The 17,812-nt window shown below is 35.4% G+C and overlaps 1 protein-coding gene across 1 annotated transcript; it reads left to right on the top strand.

Annotated features, from left to right (window-relative positions):
* Window positions 1-3,768: 3,768 nt before the first annotated feature.
* Window positions 3,769-17,548, top strand: LOC136848433 (rhodopsin-like). Its single transcript, XM_067120721.1, has 10 exons — window positions 3,769-3,977; window positions 5,257-5,432; window positions 5,875-6,065; window positions 7,402-7,501; window positions 8,367-8,490; window positions 9,198-9,372; window positions 9,735-9,834; window positions 10,226-10,362; window positions 13,351-13,493; window positions 14,859-17,548. The coding sequence occupies exons 1-10, from the start codon at window positions 3,937-3,939 to the stop codon at window positions 14,965-14,967; spliced, it is 1,296 nt and encodes a 431-aa protein (XP_066976822.1). The 5' UTR covers window positions 3,769-3,936; the 3' UTR covers window positions 14,968-17,548.
* Window positions 17,549-17,812: the final 264 nt, after the last annotated feature.

Raw genomic sequence — 17,812 nt, 5'->3', positions numbered from 1 at the left:
CATGCACTTCTTTGTGTAACAGCGTCTTACTCTCTCTGAACCCGTTCCACAAATTCCCACTTTTTTATTACATGTTATCTTTTTCCCTCTTGCCTTCTCGACCAACTTACCTGTCTTGTATTCCTGCACATAAACTTCACTTTTGGCCTGCACAACCTAGCACAACGACCTTTTCATCTTCTCCAATCTTGCAAGGCACAGATTCAAATTATCTTAAAACTATTCTTTCCCAGTGCTGGCCCATACGCATTCAGTGTCACAACTTTTTTTCTCTTTCCCAGCTGGACACCTTTCAACAACCAAAAGCACTTTTACCATCCCTTCCCAATCCTGAAAACATTGCCCTTTCAGCTTTGTCTCACTCAGTTTTAAGACACATAGCTTCCTCATCTTCAACAAATCAACAGTCATCCATTTCTTTCCTGCTGCGTTACATCCACACACATTGAAAGGGTTAAGATGCAGTATATGTCTTTTTTTACATGTTTGGCGTTTTGCTCACCTTAACCTGTATAGTGACTCTCATTCAAATGTCTCTCACACCCTGGTCAGTTACTCAGTCAACCCCTGGCATTTGTTTAGTTTGTGACCTATCATAATCACCTTTCTTACATCCTTAACAGTTACTTCCATTGAATTGTTCAAATTCACGTGAACTTCTTCCATTCTTGCTTCATTCAGATTTGTCTGTCTTCTATCTTCTGCATTCAGCAACTCTTCAAATAGTACCTCTTCATTTGCACCTTTCTTTTAGGATTGCTTTGTTCATTAACCTTTCTCTGTGCATTTCATTCATTCCTTACAGTTTTCTCCAATTTTACTGAATCGTCATTAATGTCCACCCCTTTCTCTCACTCTTCCATGAATACCTTATGCATCTTTTCTGTTAACCTCTATACAAAAATTGTCTCTCTCTTTTTCTTGCCTCATTAAACTCTCATTGCATTATCCCATTAGGTACCATTTTTTTCTCCCTTTCTCTATTCATCTTTTCTTGCAAGCATTCCCTGGTAACACAATAACTCCATTATTCTGTTTTGTGTTCTTGCCATAAAATCATTTCATTTCAGCTTATTTTCCATATATATTCATCCTGTTTCTTTAACTTTCATTTTCATTTCTCCCAAGTTCATCGATTTACTTTTCTTTCGTCTTTGTACTAATGCATAAAAAAAATTTTTCTCGACAGTTTCTCTTTATCTGATGTTTGTATGGGAATTCATCCTTTCAAACTGTGAAAATGCCCCTTTCATAACATTTATTCACTCTATGCCCTCCAAACTTATAATGTCATTTTTCTTCTCTACCACCTACTTATGTGTTCAAATCACCTAGCAATAACACCCTCTCTCTTTTTCTAAACACAATCATTCATGATTCATACGATACCAGAAACTGTCCTTCAATCTCACTTCCCATGATTTTATTAGTCATAGACGTTGAGTGAAAAGTTAAGTATACCTTGGTTTTACCAGACCACTGAGCCGATTAACAGCTCTCCTAGGGCTGGCCCGAAGGATTAGACTTATTTTACGTGGCTAAGAACCAATTGGTTACTTAGCAACGGGACCTACAGCTTGTTGTGGAATCCGAACCACATTATAGCGAGAAATGAATTTCCATCCCCAGAAATAAATTCCTCTAACTCTTCATCAGCCGGCCGGGGAATTGAACTCCGGCCCATCGAGTGACAGCCCGCAGCTCTACCGACTCACCCAACAAAGAGCTATAGTGATAATCATATATACATACAATCTTGAGCTGTCCTGTCCAACCAAAATAACAACATTTCAAACTAAGAAACCAAGTCTACATTCTATTAAGAAAAAGCTTCATATCCATGTCGTCCCTTAATCACCCAACCCTCGTGAAAGATCGCGGTAAAACCGCATCGACCGAAATAGACCATCTGCAATTACCCTCCTCCCCTTCTGAAAATCTATTTGGAGGTGGGCAGTTCGTCGTCTTCACGACCATCACGCCCTGCCATGTGACTGAACTCACCCTACCGAGGAAAATTCGTGCGTCTGGTGCTGACAGCAAATGCGAAAGGGTCCGGGAACTTGAGGGAGAATGAATCGGCGACAATGCGTCCATTGCCTGGCCTTCGATTAGCTTAGTAAGATGCACCCTCGGTAGTCCACGTGTCTGGGTTTTCTTTCCTTCGCTCATGTTGGGTGCCAAAACGAGGTCAGGAGATTAGGAGGTACTCTACAACCAAAGGGTAATGTCATTGTTATTCCCATAATGATGGAAGCTTTCGATGGCCATAGGAATTTCACTTTTCATGTCTCTTTTTAGTAATGATGTATCACTTAAGAGACACAAAGGAGAAGCCATAGTACATCAGAAGGCTGTACCTCTTCCTCCTAGTGAATCCGAATGTTTAGGATATTTACAAAAATTAGATGAATGACGACTTTGCCAGAGGATAGTATGTGAAAATATAGTAACTCGTTTTTGAATTGAGTAACCTTGCCAGCAAAGGAAACAGATATACCAGACCAGAAGCAGATGAGTAAGGGATTTAAGAACGAAAGACAGTTTTTTTTTTTTTTTTTTTAGATAATTGGAGGTCGATAACAGGAGGTAATATACCAGCTAAATTACGAAACAGTGTAGTAAATACGTATATGATAAAAATGGAATCATGAAGACATCGAGAAGGTTAATGCAAGTAGCAATACAAAATGTTAGTCACCTGATATTTTTTAAAGAATTGTCATATTGCTGTTTTTCTCTTTTCAGTTGTTTGTTCCGGGAACGCCATCCAAGTCTCTCTCTCTCTCTCTCTCTCTCTCTCTCTCTCTCTCGTGATTATCCGCTTATTATCCTGCTTGAAGCAGGATAGAACACCTCATTGCCCTCACAGCTGGGAGCCCTTACGGGACCCGATATAAAGAGAAGGATGTCACGTGACCCGATCAGTGTTCATTGTTAGACACAGCAATCACGTCTCTCATTGCTTTGTATTCGCAGTCATATTTTTGTCTGGTTAATCCCAATAACGCTATAATTTTAATTTCATGTGATGCTGTTTCCAAAATATTTTTTTATCTTCATTGATTTGTTTGATTTGATTTTTAATCATGTTTGGTCAGCTTCAACAGTGTTTTATTGAAATGTCTGGTAATTTTAGCTCCACCTGGTACGACCTTATCATGATATCTAAACGATTGCGTTTAATAGTACCACCGTTTGTACCTCCAATTTTTTAAACATTAGTTTTCTTTCTCTTAACTTTGAAAGAAATTTCAATATTGTTATTACTTTTTTTTGTATTCTCCATATATCATATAACTCCTGACAAGTGTTCTCTATTTGTATAAAAATATATTTTCATAATTGTGTATGTGCAAAGATTAAATATATTTGATTCTTCTGCTTAGCTCGAACCTGTCAAGTTTCCTGTCGAAACAACGGGTTTCATTTCTGGAGATTTGTGTGCTTTGTGGAGCTTTCAAGTGTTCATTTTCAATTATTTTTGCCACTTTTCTAATTGTATCTCAATCTCTTCGATTCCGTTTTAATCACATTAAGAAGTGGTATGCGGAGAGAACAATATTTTTTCGAGGTCGTTTAAAACTTCAGTGATATTACTTTTTCGTATTCAGCAGAGAACTGTTTGACCTCAGTGATCGCTTGGAACGGGAATGTTCGTATTTGTGACATGTTTTTCCCACCAAGTTAATAGGAAGATCTGAGACTCCTAAAATATATTATCATTAACAGTTATGTACAATAGTTTTAAATCTTTCAGAAAATATTTCTCCCCCCCCCCTCAACTATATAGACGAAGATATCAAGCAATTCCAAATCAGCGTTTTTCAAAAATAAAATTTCGAAATAGCAGATTAACTCCCGTCTGCAAGACAAGGCATATACGTTTCTTGTTTGGGTGAACAAGTTCTGGAATCAATTCTTGTTGGATATCCCATGTCTCGAGAGACTATGGACTCCATGGAGGCGACTGAAAGGTAAGCTTTCTATTTTTCCTGATCATACCTCAGACACATAGACACACACAGACACACAAGCACATACGCACATACGCACACGTATATATATATATATATATATATATATATATATATATATATATATATATATATATATATATATATATATGTATATGTATATGTATATGTATATGTATATGTATAATGCAAAATAAGTACTCGAAAGTGCGTACGGATTGTCGTTGGATAATTTATAGTAATCGAGATTGATGAACTATTTCTGAATGAATACGAAGTGACTGATATAGGGAGCGCTCATCTTTTTTTTTCAGTAGATATGAATGACAGTTGTGATATTTTTTTTCCGAATCACCTTCTATGTATGTAAGTATGTTGGTATGTATGCAGCATTTCGCCAAGAGGCGTGTCTTGCTTCGTTTTGTTCAGAGACTTACTTTTTTTGCAGTCTATCCTGAGCTGGCAACGGCCGCTGATTTAATGTATTTTACAGCATATCAACACGAAAGTACAACAAGGCAAAAAGAAAATTGTTGCTCATAACATTCATTCGAGATTCAACAGTCAGTGGTTGATATTTTTGTTTATTTCGTTTTACTCGTAAGTGCATTTTTGTTTTGTGTTGAGTTTTCTAATTCGATACAAGATAATAAAATAAATATGCATTTTTTCGAAAATTCAAATGAGTATAAGTGGACCAGGCAAAAGAAAGTATTGATCAAGTTCCAGGGGCTCAGTTCAATTTAAGACCAAATGGTTAATTTTTTAGCATCGGAGTATGGAGTCAGCTGCTCGTTTAATTGCTGTTCATGAACTCATTTCTAATTATGGATTGAACTTTATTGCTTTTCTGTCTTTCGCTCTAGTATTCATTGACAGTTTAAAGCTTAATAGCGTAGATTTTCAGTTGTTTATTCTTCGTATTTATTAGTGCATACTATTACATTTATTTTCATTCATGCTTAAATTGTAGATTTATATGAGCATTTCTCTGTGGTGGTTTTATTTTTCGTTATGCCCTTCCCTCATTGAATCTAAGTATCAATTTGCCTGCAATAACTCACTTATATGCAAAAGACAAGTATCTCTCTCTCTCTCTCTCTCTCTCTTCTCTCTCTCTCTCTCTCTCTCTCTCTCTCTCTCTCTCTCTCTCTCTCTTCTTTTACATTGGCTGATTTTACCATGTAATCAGCAAACAAACAACAGATAAAACTAACGATAACTGAACTCACAGCCCCCCTATCTCGTCTTTCATTGTGTGTTGAACTACATCACCAAGACGATGGCAAGCGTGGACCTACGGTCATTTTGGCAGCGTTCCGGACATGACGAACGTCACCATCTTGAGTTTCGTCCATCCTGATGTACACCACAAAGTGCACGAACACTGGCATCAGTTCCCCCCACCCAACCCCTTCTGGCACCCTGTGCTTGGCACCCTGTACTTTATTATAGGTAAGGATGGTGGAGTTTGATTTTCTTAACATTAGGATGGGAGGTTTTGTGTTTACTCGTCTTTCGCTTATTGCTGAGAACCTCAAGATATTTTCGTCATACCTTATTTAGATTTAAGGGTTCAGAGCTTTAGTTTTTCACTGATTTTTAGATTTACATAATTATAAAGTTTTGTATCGATTGTAAACACCCTGACCTTTTCTCATAAGAGGAAATGTCCGTAGAGAGAAAGTATGTCCCTTGAATGTAGTTCTCGGTATCACTATTGCTGGTATAACTTTTATCCACAGGTGATTTTCCCAAGAAACTAACCAGTCAGTTTGCATTTCAGTGTAAGTGTTCTTCTGATTCTGAATTCTTTCTCTTAGACTGCTTTTACCAGGATAAAACACCATTTTCACCAAGAGTCGTTTAGTTTAAAAGCAGTTATTCTCTTCTTCAGGAATCGTGGCCTTCGCAGGGAACGGACTGGTCATGTGGATCTTCGCCATGACTCGCACACTCCGATCCGGCACCAATTTCCTCATGATCAACCTCGCTTTGACTGACCTCCTCATGATGCTGTCTCAGTTTCCGGTCCTCATCGCCAATTGCTTCAACCAGACCTGGACTCTCGGCCCCCTGGCTTGCGAGGTAAGCGAAGATGAGTCCTTTCGAATTAATGCGTTTTTGGATAGAAGTTTTTTTGAGAACCTTTCTTGTGGAACTTCCTATGAGGGGAATTTCAAAAAGATTTTTGAGAACCATGCTTGTGGAACTTCCTATGAGGGGAATGTCAAAAAGTTTTTTTGAGAACCATGCTTGTGGAACTTCCTACGAGGGGAATTCCAAATGAGTGAAAGCTCGTGCAAGTGAAAGTTCCTGCAAATTATTTTTTGCATAGAAGTTACATTTAATTATAGATATAATCACAGTTCTAAAAATAACGTTAATTTGTGAATGATTGTTCTTATACAATACAAAAAGAGGGCCCATATATCAAAATTCCCAAGAAAATTTATTAATTAAAAATCTTTGAAAACAGAGTTCCAATGAATGAGTATTTCTCTAAACAAAAAGCTCATGTAGAATTACATTTCTTTTTAATGAGCTTTCATGAACCAAGTAACTGTTAATGGAAGTACAGTTATTGTGAAACTAAAAGGTCCTGCATATGAAAACTTTTACAAAATTTCTTAACTTTTGCACTCTATTCTAATTCTGTCACTTCTGAGTGACCTTATAATCATGCTCCTCTCGTACAACCTCATATTTCCCAACAAATCCTCTTTACTCCGTAAAACGGCAGCAACAACAAATAACTCATAATAATACAAGATTTTTCATGTTTGGAGCCTGTATCTAACCCTTCTTTTTTTCCAAGGATTATATACTTGCCACTATCTGCAGCATGTAAGTCATTCCCTCAGTTGAAGTCAAGACTGTTAATTCTTCTTTAATTACATATACCCTTTGTCTTACACGAATCACTACTCGTTATCAATGTAATGTGAATGTCTTTATCTGATTCCATGAAAAATACACGATGACACTTTCGTATGGCAATGACGATTATGTACACTTTCTGTCAGGTTACATGTATTTATCTCCCTGTCTGTGACAGCCTCCGTTAGGAGAAGGTACATAATTTAGTTGGAAACAATCCCATGGACATTAGAAAGGAAGCATCAGTATGTCGGCTTATCTGAGAAAGACGAGACTGGAAACGTATGAGTAATTGTGTATTTAGTTTTACTGGATCAAGGGAAGATTTATGTAAAGGTCAGTTCTCCCAGAAGAAAGCGAAGCAGGATAACTTTCGACAACGGATTGACAGAACAGTCATCCTGTAAATCACCGAACCATTTGCAGCATGAATGCAAAGAATATTTATTATAATAATATTTTCATTGTATGAAGTTCCAAACCCACCCAAAAGCTCTGGAAAGCAAGCTATGAAAACAGGCTATGTTTTCCTTTTCCATTACAGATTTATGGCTTCTGCGGTGCACTTTTCGGCACTGTGTCCATCATTAATATGGCACTCATCGCCTACGATCGTTACAGGGCCATCGTAACCCCATTTGCTGGTGAGTGCAAAATAAAAGAATCGGCAAACTGTGATCTCAAAACTTACAGGTCATCTCTTTATTTTTTGCGCTTTGGTTTTAGTTTTCTGAAAAGAAAACTATTGTGCCGGCTTTGTCTGTCCGTCCGCACTTTTTTCTGCCCTCCGTCAGATTTTAAAAAAACTATTGAGGCTAGAGGGCTGCAAATTGGTATGTTGATCATCCACCCTTCAATCATCAAACATAGCAAATTGCAGCCCTCTAGCCTCAGTAGTTTTTATTTTATGTAAGGTTAGACTTAGCCATAATCGTGCGTTTGGCAACGATATAGACCAGGCCACCACCTGCCCGTGTTTAAGTTTCATGAGCCGCGGCTCATACAGCATTATACCGAGACCACCGAAAGATAGATCTGTTTTCGGTGGCCTTGATTATACGCTGTACAGAAAACTCGATTGCGGGGTAGAAACTTCGGCACATTTTTTACCTGTTAAATGTTGTGGCTGGAGATTATGTAGTAGATTCTTCTTTAATCATGAAATTTTAGCATCAGTCGTATTTTTATCATAACTTCTGCAGGGGCATAAAGCGATTGAGAGTTCTGTGTAACAAATGAAATGAAACGTGAGGCTACTGTAGACTGTTTATTTGCTTATCTCATTCAACACATGTTTGTAACTTGTAGTTAGTACACTTAATTCCTTTTGCATGTCAGGCAATATTCTGTGCTAATTCTGTTTCTTACCACCTTTTATTCAGATAGCCTAATTCTTGATGCAATATTCATTATTCCTCTCACATAAAACCATACTCTAACCAAGAGCAAAATAATCATTATTCTTTATAATGTTTTTCATTATTTCACGACGATAATAACTGAATCCAGGAAGGCGTTTGAGCAAAAGTCGAGCTCTTCTGTGGATCTTCGGGGCTTGGGTCTACAGTGCCACCTGGTGCAGCTTCCCTTTTATGGGATGGAATCGATACGTCCTTGAAGGATTCATGATAAGGTGACATTTTACCTCTCCTCTTTCGTAGTAATATATATATATATATATATATATATATATATATATATATATATATATATATATATATATATATATATATATATATATATATATATATATATATATATATATATATATATATATATATATATATATATATATATATATTCTCTGACGTACTTACGAGGGGATTTTCATAATACTGTAAACTCATTCCAAATTCAGTAAGTGATTTTCATTATCAGTTCCGTTAAAATTCCCTCTCCTAGATGTTTAGTTCTCTCATTCTGAAACTAGATAACCTTCGAGTATGTTCTTTAATACATCTGTACTTTCACTGATAACAAATAACAGTAAAGAACCCTTAATCCTGTGAGTTATTGAATGGAAATAACAGAACTGTTCTCATTTTTTTCGTTAAATAGTGATAAATTTATTCTTCTTAATAGGAATCTTTCCTTGGTTGCATTATTGCTTTTTCATTGTCTTTCAATCACTTTTACAGTATAACCATGGAATCAAGCGACGCCAGTTTTAGTAACCATAATTCAATTAAACAAATCAATCAAGGTATCGTTAACTGGCATTGCAACCATGGTGGAGTAAGTTAAATGTGGTGGGTTACCCCCGTAGAGTTTTTGATGTTTTCATTCTTATTTCTCGTTTTCTATGAAATTGTGGAAACGTCTGACCGTGAGCATTTTCAGTTGCTCCTTCGATTACTTAAGCGGCGACATCTGGAGTCGCCTTTACGTCTTTGCTCTGTTCCTGGCGGCTTACGCTCTTCCTCTTGGTGTCATCGGGTGGTGTTATGTGTTGATCGTCCTGTCTGTTAATAAACACGACGAAGATATCGTCAATCATGAAAGGGCCCAAGGAGAGGTAATTACGTTGCTCGTGCCCATTTTTGTATATTATCTTTCTTAAAGTTTTCTAGCTTTCATAGTTTTCGAATCTGCCATGTTTTATGGGTGCTACTGTATAAGATATTACATAAATATATCTTCAAAATATCGTATAAATTTATCACTCAAATATCCCATTTTATTCATCCTAGCTTGAGTTTTATTAATCCCGTGGCTGAAGGTAAAAATCTCAAATAATTAATTTTTGGAAAAATTCATTTTTTGCATCCACATTACCTGTGCAAATGTTCAAATGACATAAATTTGAATAACTGAAGTGCCCAAACCTCAAGCTGTGAAAACAGATTTATAAAGAAGATATTTCATGTTATCTTTCAGGGCATCAAGTACGCAAATCTACAGAAGAGAGAAACTCAACTCGCCAGGGTTGTCTTCACGTCTGTCTTCTTTTGGGCTCTCGCTTGGACGCCCTACGCAGGTAAACTGACATGGAGGATGAGGTCTCGATAATAATAATAATAATAATAATAACTTAAAAATGTACTACTTGTCTTTAGTACTTAATACAGCTATCGATAATTATATTACGTATACACATTTTGGAAGGCTAAGCCTAAGTTTTAATGCTTTTTAAACCAATTGCTTCATGTGTTTAATACAAAATCGATTCTGGGTCAGTTCATGAAGCAAGCTAAAAGAAGCAACAATAAAAAGGACCCGAGATTCAAGATAACTTGATTTTTAGTATTGAGTATAACAAAATAACTGTAGGATACATGTTACATCATAATAATATGAAAGAGACGTAACATTATAATTTTCTGACAGTGCTCTCTTATTGTATTGTCTTTCCTTCTTCCCTTATACAGTTGTGTCTCTCCTTGGCCTGTTTTCGTGGCACAGTCTCCTGACTCCGCTGGCTACAATGTTACCTGCGCTTTTTGCCAAGATGTCAACAGTTTATAACCCGTTCATATACGCTGTTTCGCACCCTCGCTACCGCCAGGTTAGTCAGTGAATTGTAAAACTTTTGCTGCTATTTCTTCAGTCTTGCACACTCCATGAACAAATAATATACAGTATATATATACATATATGTATATACTGCATACACTGTGAAATCTTTTTACCTCTCTTGATGGTTCAGTGGTCAAAAGTCACTGTATATCGGTTTCTAAATCAGACAACGGTTCGAATACCACAGGCGATGAAGTACTTATCGATTATAATTCACTTTGGGTGTAAGTTACTCCCTAGGTATAGTGAACTGGCTATATATATATATATATATATATATATATATATATATATATATATATATATATATATATATATATATATATATATATATATATATATATATATATATATAGAAATGATCAACACACAGTCACGTGTGGTACAGAAACAAATTTTTGACTCACATCAGGATCAGAACCCAGGTCTTTCAGTTGATAGACAAGGCCACTGCCAACTAAGGCACACAAGTCATAAAAGAAGTTGGAACCTAAGTACTACTGTACCTAAGCCTTAGGTACAATGGTACTTAGGTTCCAATGTCTTGTATGACTTGTGTGACTTAGCTGGCAGCAGCCTTGCCCTTCAATTGAAAGACCTGGGTTCGATCCTGATGTGAGTCAGGATTTATTTCAGTCCCACACATGACTGTGTTGATTATTTCTATCATATTCACTCGGAAGGGATAATTCGAATGAAATGCTGTCAGTTGGGTCACTGCTGAGTCGGGAAGTTGGGGAAAACACTCTGGTATGCAAGGCAGTTAGCCTGCCCAGGTAAAGCCTTAGGTACAATGGTACTTAGGTTCCAGGTTCTCTTATGACTTTGGCTTAGTTGACAGATACTGTGCCTTTCAATTGAAAGACCTGGGTTCGATCCTGGTGTGAGTCAGAAATTTATACATTATATATATATATATATATATATATATATATATATATATATATATATATATATATATATATATATATATATATACATACTGTATACACACACACACACACACACACACACACACACATATATATATATATGTATATGAAAAGTAGTCCGTTTTCACAATGGAACATTGGTTACAAAATGTTGAATTCCAACTTCCCTGCATTACATATATTTGTTGTAAGAGATGCACGTTTCTGCTTGCCGTATTTTCTTTTGAAGCTCAAAAGAACGAGCAATGGTTTCTTTCAATTTACAAAATAAAGAGAGATATCTTTCAACATGAAAAATAGATATGATAATATGATTCTAGCGTCTGAGAATGTGTGTACAATATTGCAAAATTGAACTGTGACGAATTGTGAAATAACACTTCTTGTAGAATTTACTAGAGTTTCGTGACAGGAAGAAATTCAACTCAAATAGATTAATTCTTTTGAGTGGCAATAAAGAATATTGATATAATATAAAATGTCAATTTCCTCCCCTTCGTAATAAAATGGATTCAAAAAAGATTTTTGTATAACTGTTAATCTTTGATGTCTAATATTTTTGGTACATATTTATGAAGTAATTCAGTCAATCTTTTATGGAGTAATTCAGTAATCTTTAATCAGATTCTTAGGTTAATATGCCACATTATGATTTTTACTACCAGTACAGTATTATAGATATCAAATGTCATTATGGCATGAACTGCGAAATATAGTGTTTATGCAAACGCGCATGATTTTGCTATATTTACATATCTAAGTGATTCTGAGTTATGATGAAATTAAACAGAGTATGTCGTCTTGTACAAAGGCCAGAATGTTATAAATATAATATAAATTACAAGAAAAGGTATGTTTTTGTAGAGCAAAAGCATTATGTATTTGAGCAGATCAGTGCTTCATATTTATTAGTTAAAAATTAACTATTTTATGTTTTGCTTTGTTCATAAGAATTATACATTTTATAAATGATATATACTTATGCATGCATGTATATATATATGTATATGTATATATATATATATATATATATATATATATATATATATATATATATATATATATTATATATATATATATATATTTATATATAAAAGAAGCAGAAATTTTGCATAATATGGGGTTTGAATCCCACCTTTGCTTGTTTTTAGCAAACCTTAATTACATAAGGTTCACTTGGTTGGCGTTTTTTCAATAGAAATGGTGGCTCTAGAGAAAAGCAAAGCAAAAGACACGTTTCTGTTTATTGTTTAAATGGTCGGTCAGAAATAAATCTGCCTTCCCCTCCTCCTAAACACTGCGCCACTCATCTCCATCCTCTCTGTGCAATCTTACACTTCCTGGATATTCAGGCTTTTCCTTCCAAGCACATTTTCTGGGTTTATTCTCTCACTCCAGGTCTTCAAAATATGTCCTTTTAATCATTCTTATTCATCACTAGATCCTTTTATCCATACCTTTTAAATGCTATATATTATATTCTTTTAACCACGTCTTCTATATCTATCGTTTTAATCAGCTACGTCGTATTTTTCACGTTCCCAGATAGTCCAAAACATTCCAAGCCATTTTTTGTCAAATCATTGTATTATTACATTAGTCGGCCTTTCAGCCTTTGTACTCCACATACTCTGTGAAGACTTATTAATGTCACCTCATCTTTCGCCTTCAATTATTATTATATTTACTATCAAGTACCAGTACAATTCAACAACTTCCATTGTCCACTGTCCATTAACATATATTTCTCCATTTTCCTTCCTGCTAGTTACCCTCTCAGCTTTACTTGTGTTTACTCTCATTTTCAGCTCTTTCAGTATCTTTCACCAATCTCTGCTGCTGTTCTTTACCATCACCATCCAACGCTTTAGCACCTGCGAGCATCAACATTGACGAATTTACCAATCTCACTTTGCTGATGTATTTCACCATGCTGAAATTAATTATTTTGTAGAAAATATGCAATTATACTTTAGCATTGAAGAATTACATATAATATCAGGAAGCTTGTACTAAAATCTCAATTAATTCAGTATTAATTACAGGAGGTTGGGCGTCGACTACCATGGCTGTGCTGTGTTATACCGTCACCTGCTGCTCAGGCAACTTCTTCCATGCGTTCGTCAACGAAGTCAGACATCTCGACTTTGCCATTCCTGTCACGGTCGGCGTCTCTTGTTTCTTCCAGGTAAATGAAGGGGAAACCTTCCATTTTATTAGGCATATTGTTTCTGACGCGAGGACGAACTAGATAACAAAGGTTACAGTACTAGCAGAATCATTTACATTATGTTTTGTCGACGACATGGATGATGACTGTCGTTTTGTCGTGAGAAACTATACCTATTGTCCACTTGAATCAAGTAGTTACCCCTCTCTCTCTCTCTCTCTCTCTCTCTCTCTCTCTCTCTCTCTCTCTCTCTCTCTCTCTCTCTCTCTCTCTCTCTATGTGTACATCAAAGTATACCTCTTTGGATGCCTTGCAGAAACCTATATTTCAGAAAAGAAACAAATAACAGATTTCCCACAAATCCATATTTGACATTATATATGTAATATATATTACTGTATATGCATATGTATATACCGTATATACATATATATGTGTGTATGTGTATGTATGTATGTATGCACATATTTATGCAGTATATATATATAAACTTTACCACAGAGAAAATAAAGCACTGTGTGTAAATTCTGAACAGTTTCGACTTTATATCAAAGCCATTTTCACAAGAATGATACATAATGGTTGACGTTTACAACATACTGTGTATACAACATTAAAACACATATGCCAGTTAATATCGATTTCACTGTACTTAAGGATTAACTAACACCCAAGGGAAATTATAGTTAAGTGCATCTACCCTGGCAAGGATGCAGACCTGTGGCTTGCGGTACCAACACTGCTGCACATATTTTTCTGTCGAATTCAGGTTCTGTGCTGAGAACTGAAATCATCCCATCTCCTATGATGGTGGAGATGAGATGATGTTGATTCTGAGTACAGAATCCGAATTTGACAGGAATACGTACTGCAAACTTAAAATTAACTTATATCTTTCTTGATACAGAATGGGTAAGTCAGCTGTCTATCACAGTGTCAAAATGAGCAGCACAGGTTCTAATCCTGGCTGGGACAAATTATCTTGTTATAGTTTCCCATAGGTGTAAGTCATCCCTAAGGTAAAGTGAATTTGATATTCAATAATTGTAATTTAAAGCTTGAGTATAAAAAGGTTATTTATATTAAAGTGGCGAAGCGTAATATACATTAGGAACTAACTGTAATGAATATGAAAAACAACGTACTTGAGGCAGACCGTATATTTCAAAGACACGTTCGAGACATCAGGTCTCCTCTTCACTAAACATTAGACGTAATGTTTCGAAACTGCCTTTGGAATATACGCTCTTAATCGTATTTGTGGTCTTTTCATATGCAGTATATATACTTTTTCGTGTATGTATATATAAGATATGCATGCATTCTTATTTGGAAACCTGTGCATACCTGCATTTTATCATCTTACCGAGACCTATATTTCAGAAACGAGAAAGCCCAGGCCGACCTCCCCAGTCCCACGACTCTGATGCACGACATGGCTGAGAAGATCCCGTCGCTGTCAGCAGCTTTTGACAGACCGATGGCTCCCTGAATATCTCCTGAAAGTCTCGAAATTATACGTAGACATTAAGGACAGCAGGATCCTGTTCATTATATCTATTTGTGAAGTAGGTACAAAATGAGAGCAAGTCACAAATATCGTTTAGTACTGAATTTGCTATACCTTGGGAAAAAACTTATACCCAAGGGGAATTAAAATCGATAAGTGCACGTACCCCGTCCAGAATCTGAACCTGGACCCTCGGTGTAATTACAGAGATAACGTCAACTTTGACCACTCAGCTATCAAGAGAGATATGAGTAGATATCGACTCTGCTCTGCATATTCCTGTCGAATCCAGGTTCTGCACTTAGAATCGCTATCAGCCCATATCCGTCTTGCTAGCTGATTGGTAGTTTGTAACACCTGGCTGATTATGAATTGTTGTTACTCACATACACTTGCCTCTTTTTGTGCAGAAATATTGTTTAACATCGAATTCACTAAGCTTTAATAACTTAAACCCAAGGGAATTATAACCGATGAGTACATCTGCTCCGGCCAGGATTTAAACCTGGACCTTTTAGGTTTAGATACAACGAATTACTGGCATTTTCTATTATATGACATTAAAATCTGACAATTTTCTACTAGCTAGTACAAAAAAATTAAGCATTTTGTACTTACAAGCTTCTAAGGTTAGTCGTCTACAATGAAGCCTTTTCCATTCTGTAACATTTAACCAAGTGTGTTTTTGACAGTAGCCTCTAAAAAAGTCATTTTTACTTGATAGTCTCTACAATGAGTTATTTGTTTGGTCAGTGTCTTCTAATGCCAAATTTTATTTTACTTTGTACTTTTTAAATTCAGGGACTTCCTTACTCATTTGCTCGTAAAGCCGGTCCTTATCTTTTTAGTAGTTTCTAAAATAAAACTGGTACATCTCAGTTAAGTATCTTCTAAATTAGATTATTTTTAGTAGGTAATAAAACTGCTCAAATGCCTCAGAGATTAAAAAAAAAAGTTCTAAATTCATGCAATTTCATACTCAATAGATCGAAAATTGGTAGCGTTTCTACTTAGCAATTTATGGAGTAAGTTTTTACTTTTCAGAATCCGCCATTTTCCAAGTAGGTTGCTTCTAAAGTATGTAGTTTGATCCTCATTTTCTTTTTTTTATTACATTCGTAATGAGTAGTTTCTGATGCCGGGCATTTTTCTAATCAAGAGCACTAATTTGAGGTATTGTTTTTCAGTAGCACAAGAAGTCTGACTTTTGTCTTCCCATGGGCATTTTTGGAATGAGTACCCTTTAAGTTCAGCATTTTTATTACCCAGTAGCGTCTGAAGTTAGCTGTTTTTCTATTCAGTAACTTTTAATTTGAGGAATTTTTCAAATTGCATGCTTTTCAGTTCTAGCTCTTTTTTTTTTCCTACTAGCTTCTGAAATCAGATATTTTCAATCCATTGGCTACTAAAGCAGAATAATTTTGGTATCCAGTAGTTTGCATAATGGTTTCCAAAGTCAAGTATTTTCTGCGTAGCAAATTCTAAATTCAAATTCATTTTAACCCAGCAGTTTCCAAAGTCTATCATTTTTCTACTCATTTCTAAAATTAATAAGGGGTGTTTAGAGTGCATTATAAAGTACCTGAAGCTTCCAATTTATTCATTTTTCTACTAAATACATTTTGACGTCTAGAATTTGTTTACTTGACAGGTTCTCAAGTCGGGAAATTTTCTGCTCAGTAGCTTGTGATGTTAGAACATTTTCTTTCTGTGATGTTTTTACGGTGGAATTACTAAAGCCATGCATATATCCGAACATGATAATTTCACCGGATAACTAAAAGTTTTCACGTGAATTCATCATTAGTTTCATTCAGGAATCTCTAAATGGAATTATTTTGGTTACTCTACTAGGTAGCAAATGTCTCCTCTTCAGAGCTGTTATGATAATAGGTTTTCTTACTCTGAGAATGAAAGTAATAACTGTAGTTATTAACAATGTTTAAAAAAGAACTTCCAAGATATGAATATATGACTTTGGTTAGTCAACTTTTGTGGTAAGGAAAATATTACTTGTTAAGTCTTTAGTCTTTACTTCAGCCATTCATGAAACTTGATGCAAGTTATTCATACTCTTGGCAAGAACTCATCTCATGTCTCACCCCACTTAGGGGAAAGCTGAAGTAAAATGTGATTATGACAATGACGATGATGTCCTTGATACCCTTTTTGAACTTGATGAGTAAGACTTATGAGGTACACTAACCTCCATTCACAATGAGTTTCTTTTTTTTTTAAGCTTCAATATGGTGGTTTTATTATCAAGAGAAAGTATTACAAATCTAAGAGTTGTAACAGAAGGAAGTTCTCTCTTACTACAAATATGTGTAATAAGTGCAAATACAATGTTTCATAATTATATATGTGATTACATAACTGTATTAGTGATCCTGGTTGTTGTCATGCCAGATAGTTTATAATGCATAAACAGTGCAACTATGACTACAAATATATTTGTTTACATATGAATTATGCACAGTTTGCTATAGCATTAGGAACAGTTGCATTTATCTAACATTCATCTTACAGTCACTCAGTATATGTTGCTTAATAGAAATGTTCATAATCTACACATATATATATATATGTATGTATATATATATATATATATATATATATATATATATATATATATATATATATATATATATATATATATATGTTTATATACATACATACATACATACATACACATTTGTCCTGTACTTACAAACAAGGTCCGTTCCGAGAGCTCATTTGTAAGTTCAGTTTATTTGTAAGTCGAACAAAGTCAGCTTAGGCATCCAGCATTGTTGTTATAACAATGTGGAAGCTTTCTATCAAGACA

This window comes from Macrobrachium rosenbergii, chromosome 19 (assembly GCF_040412425.1).
Source record: "Macrobrachium rosenbergii isolate ZJJX-2024 chromosome 19, ASM4041242v1, whole genome shotgun sequence".
Lineage (NCBI taxonomy): Eukaryota > Metazoa > Arthropoda > Malacostraca > Decapoda > Palaemonidae > Macrobrachium > Macrobrachium rosenbergii.
Note: the sequence above shows the minus strand (reverse complement) of the source record. Positions and strands in the feature narration are given on the sequence as shown.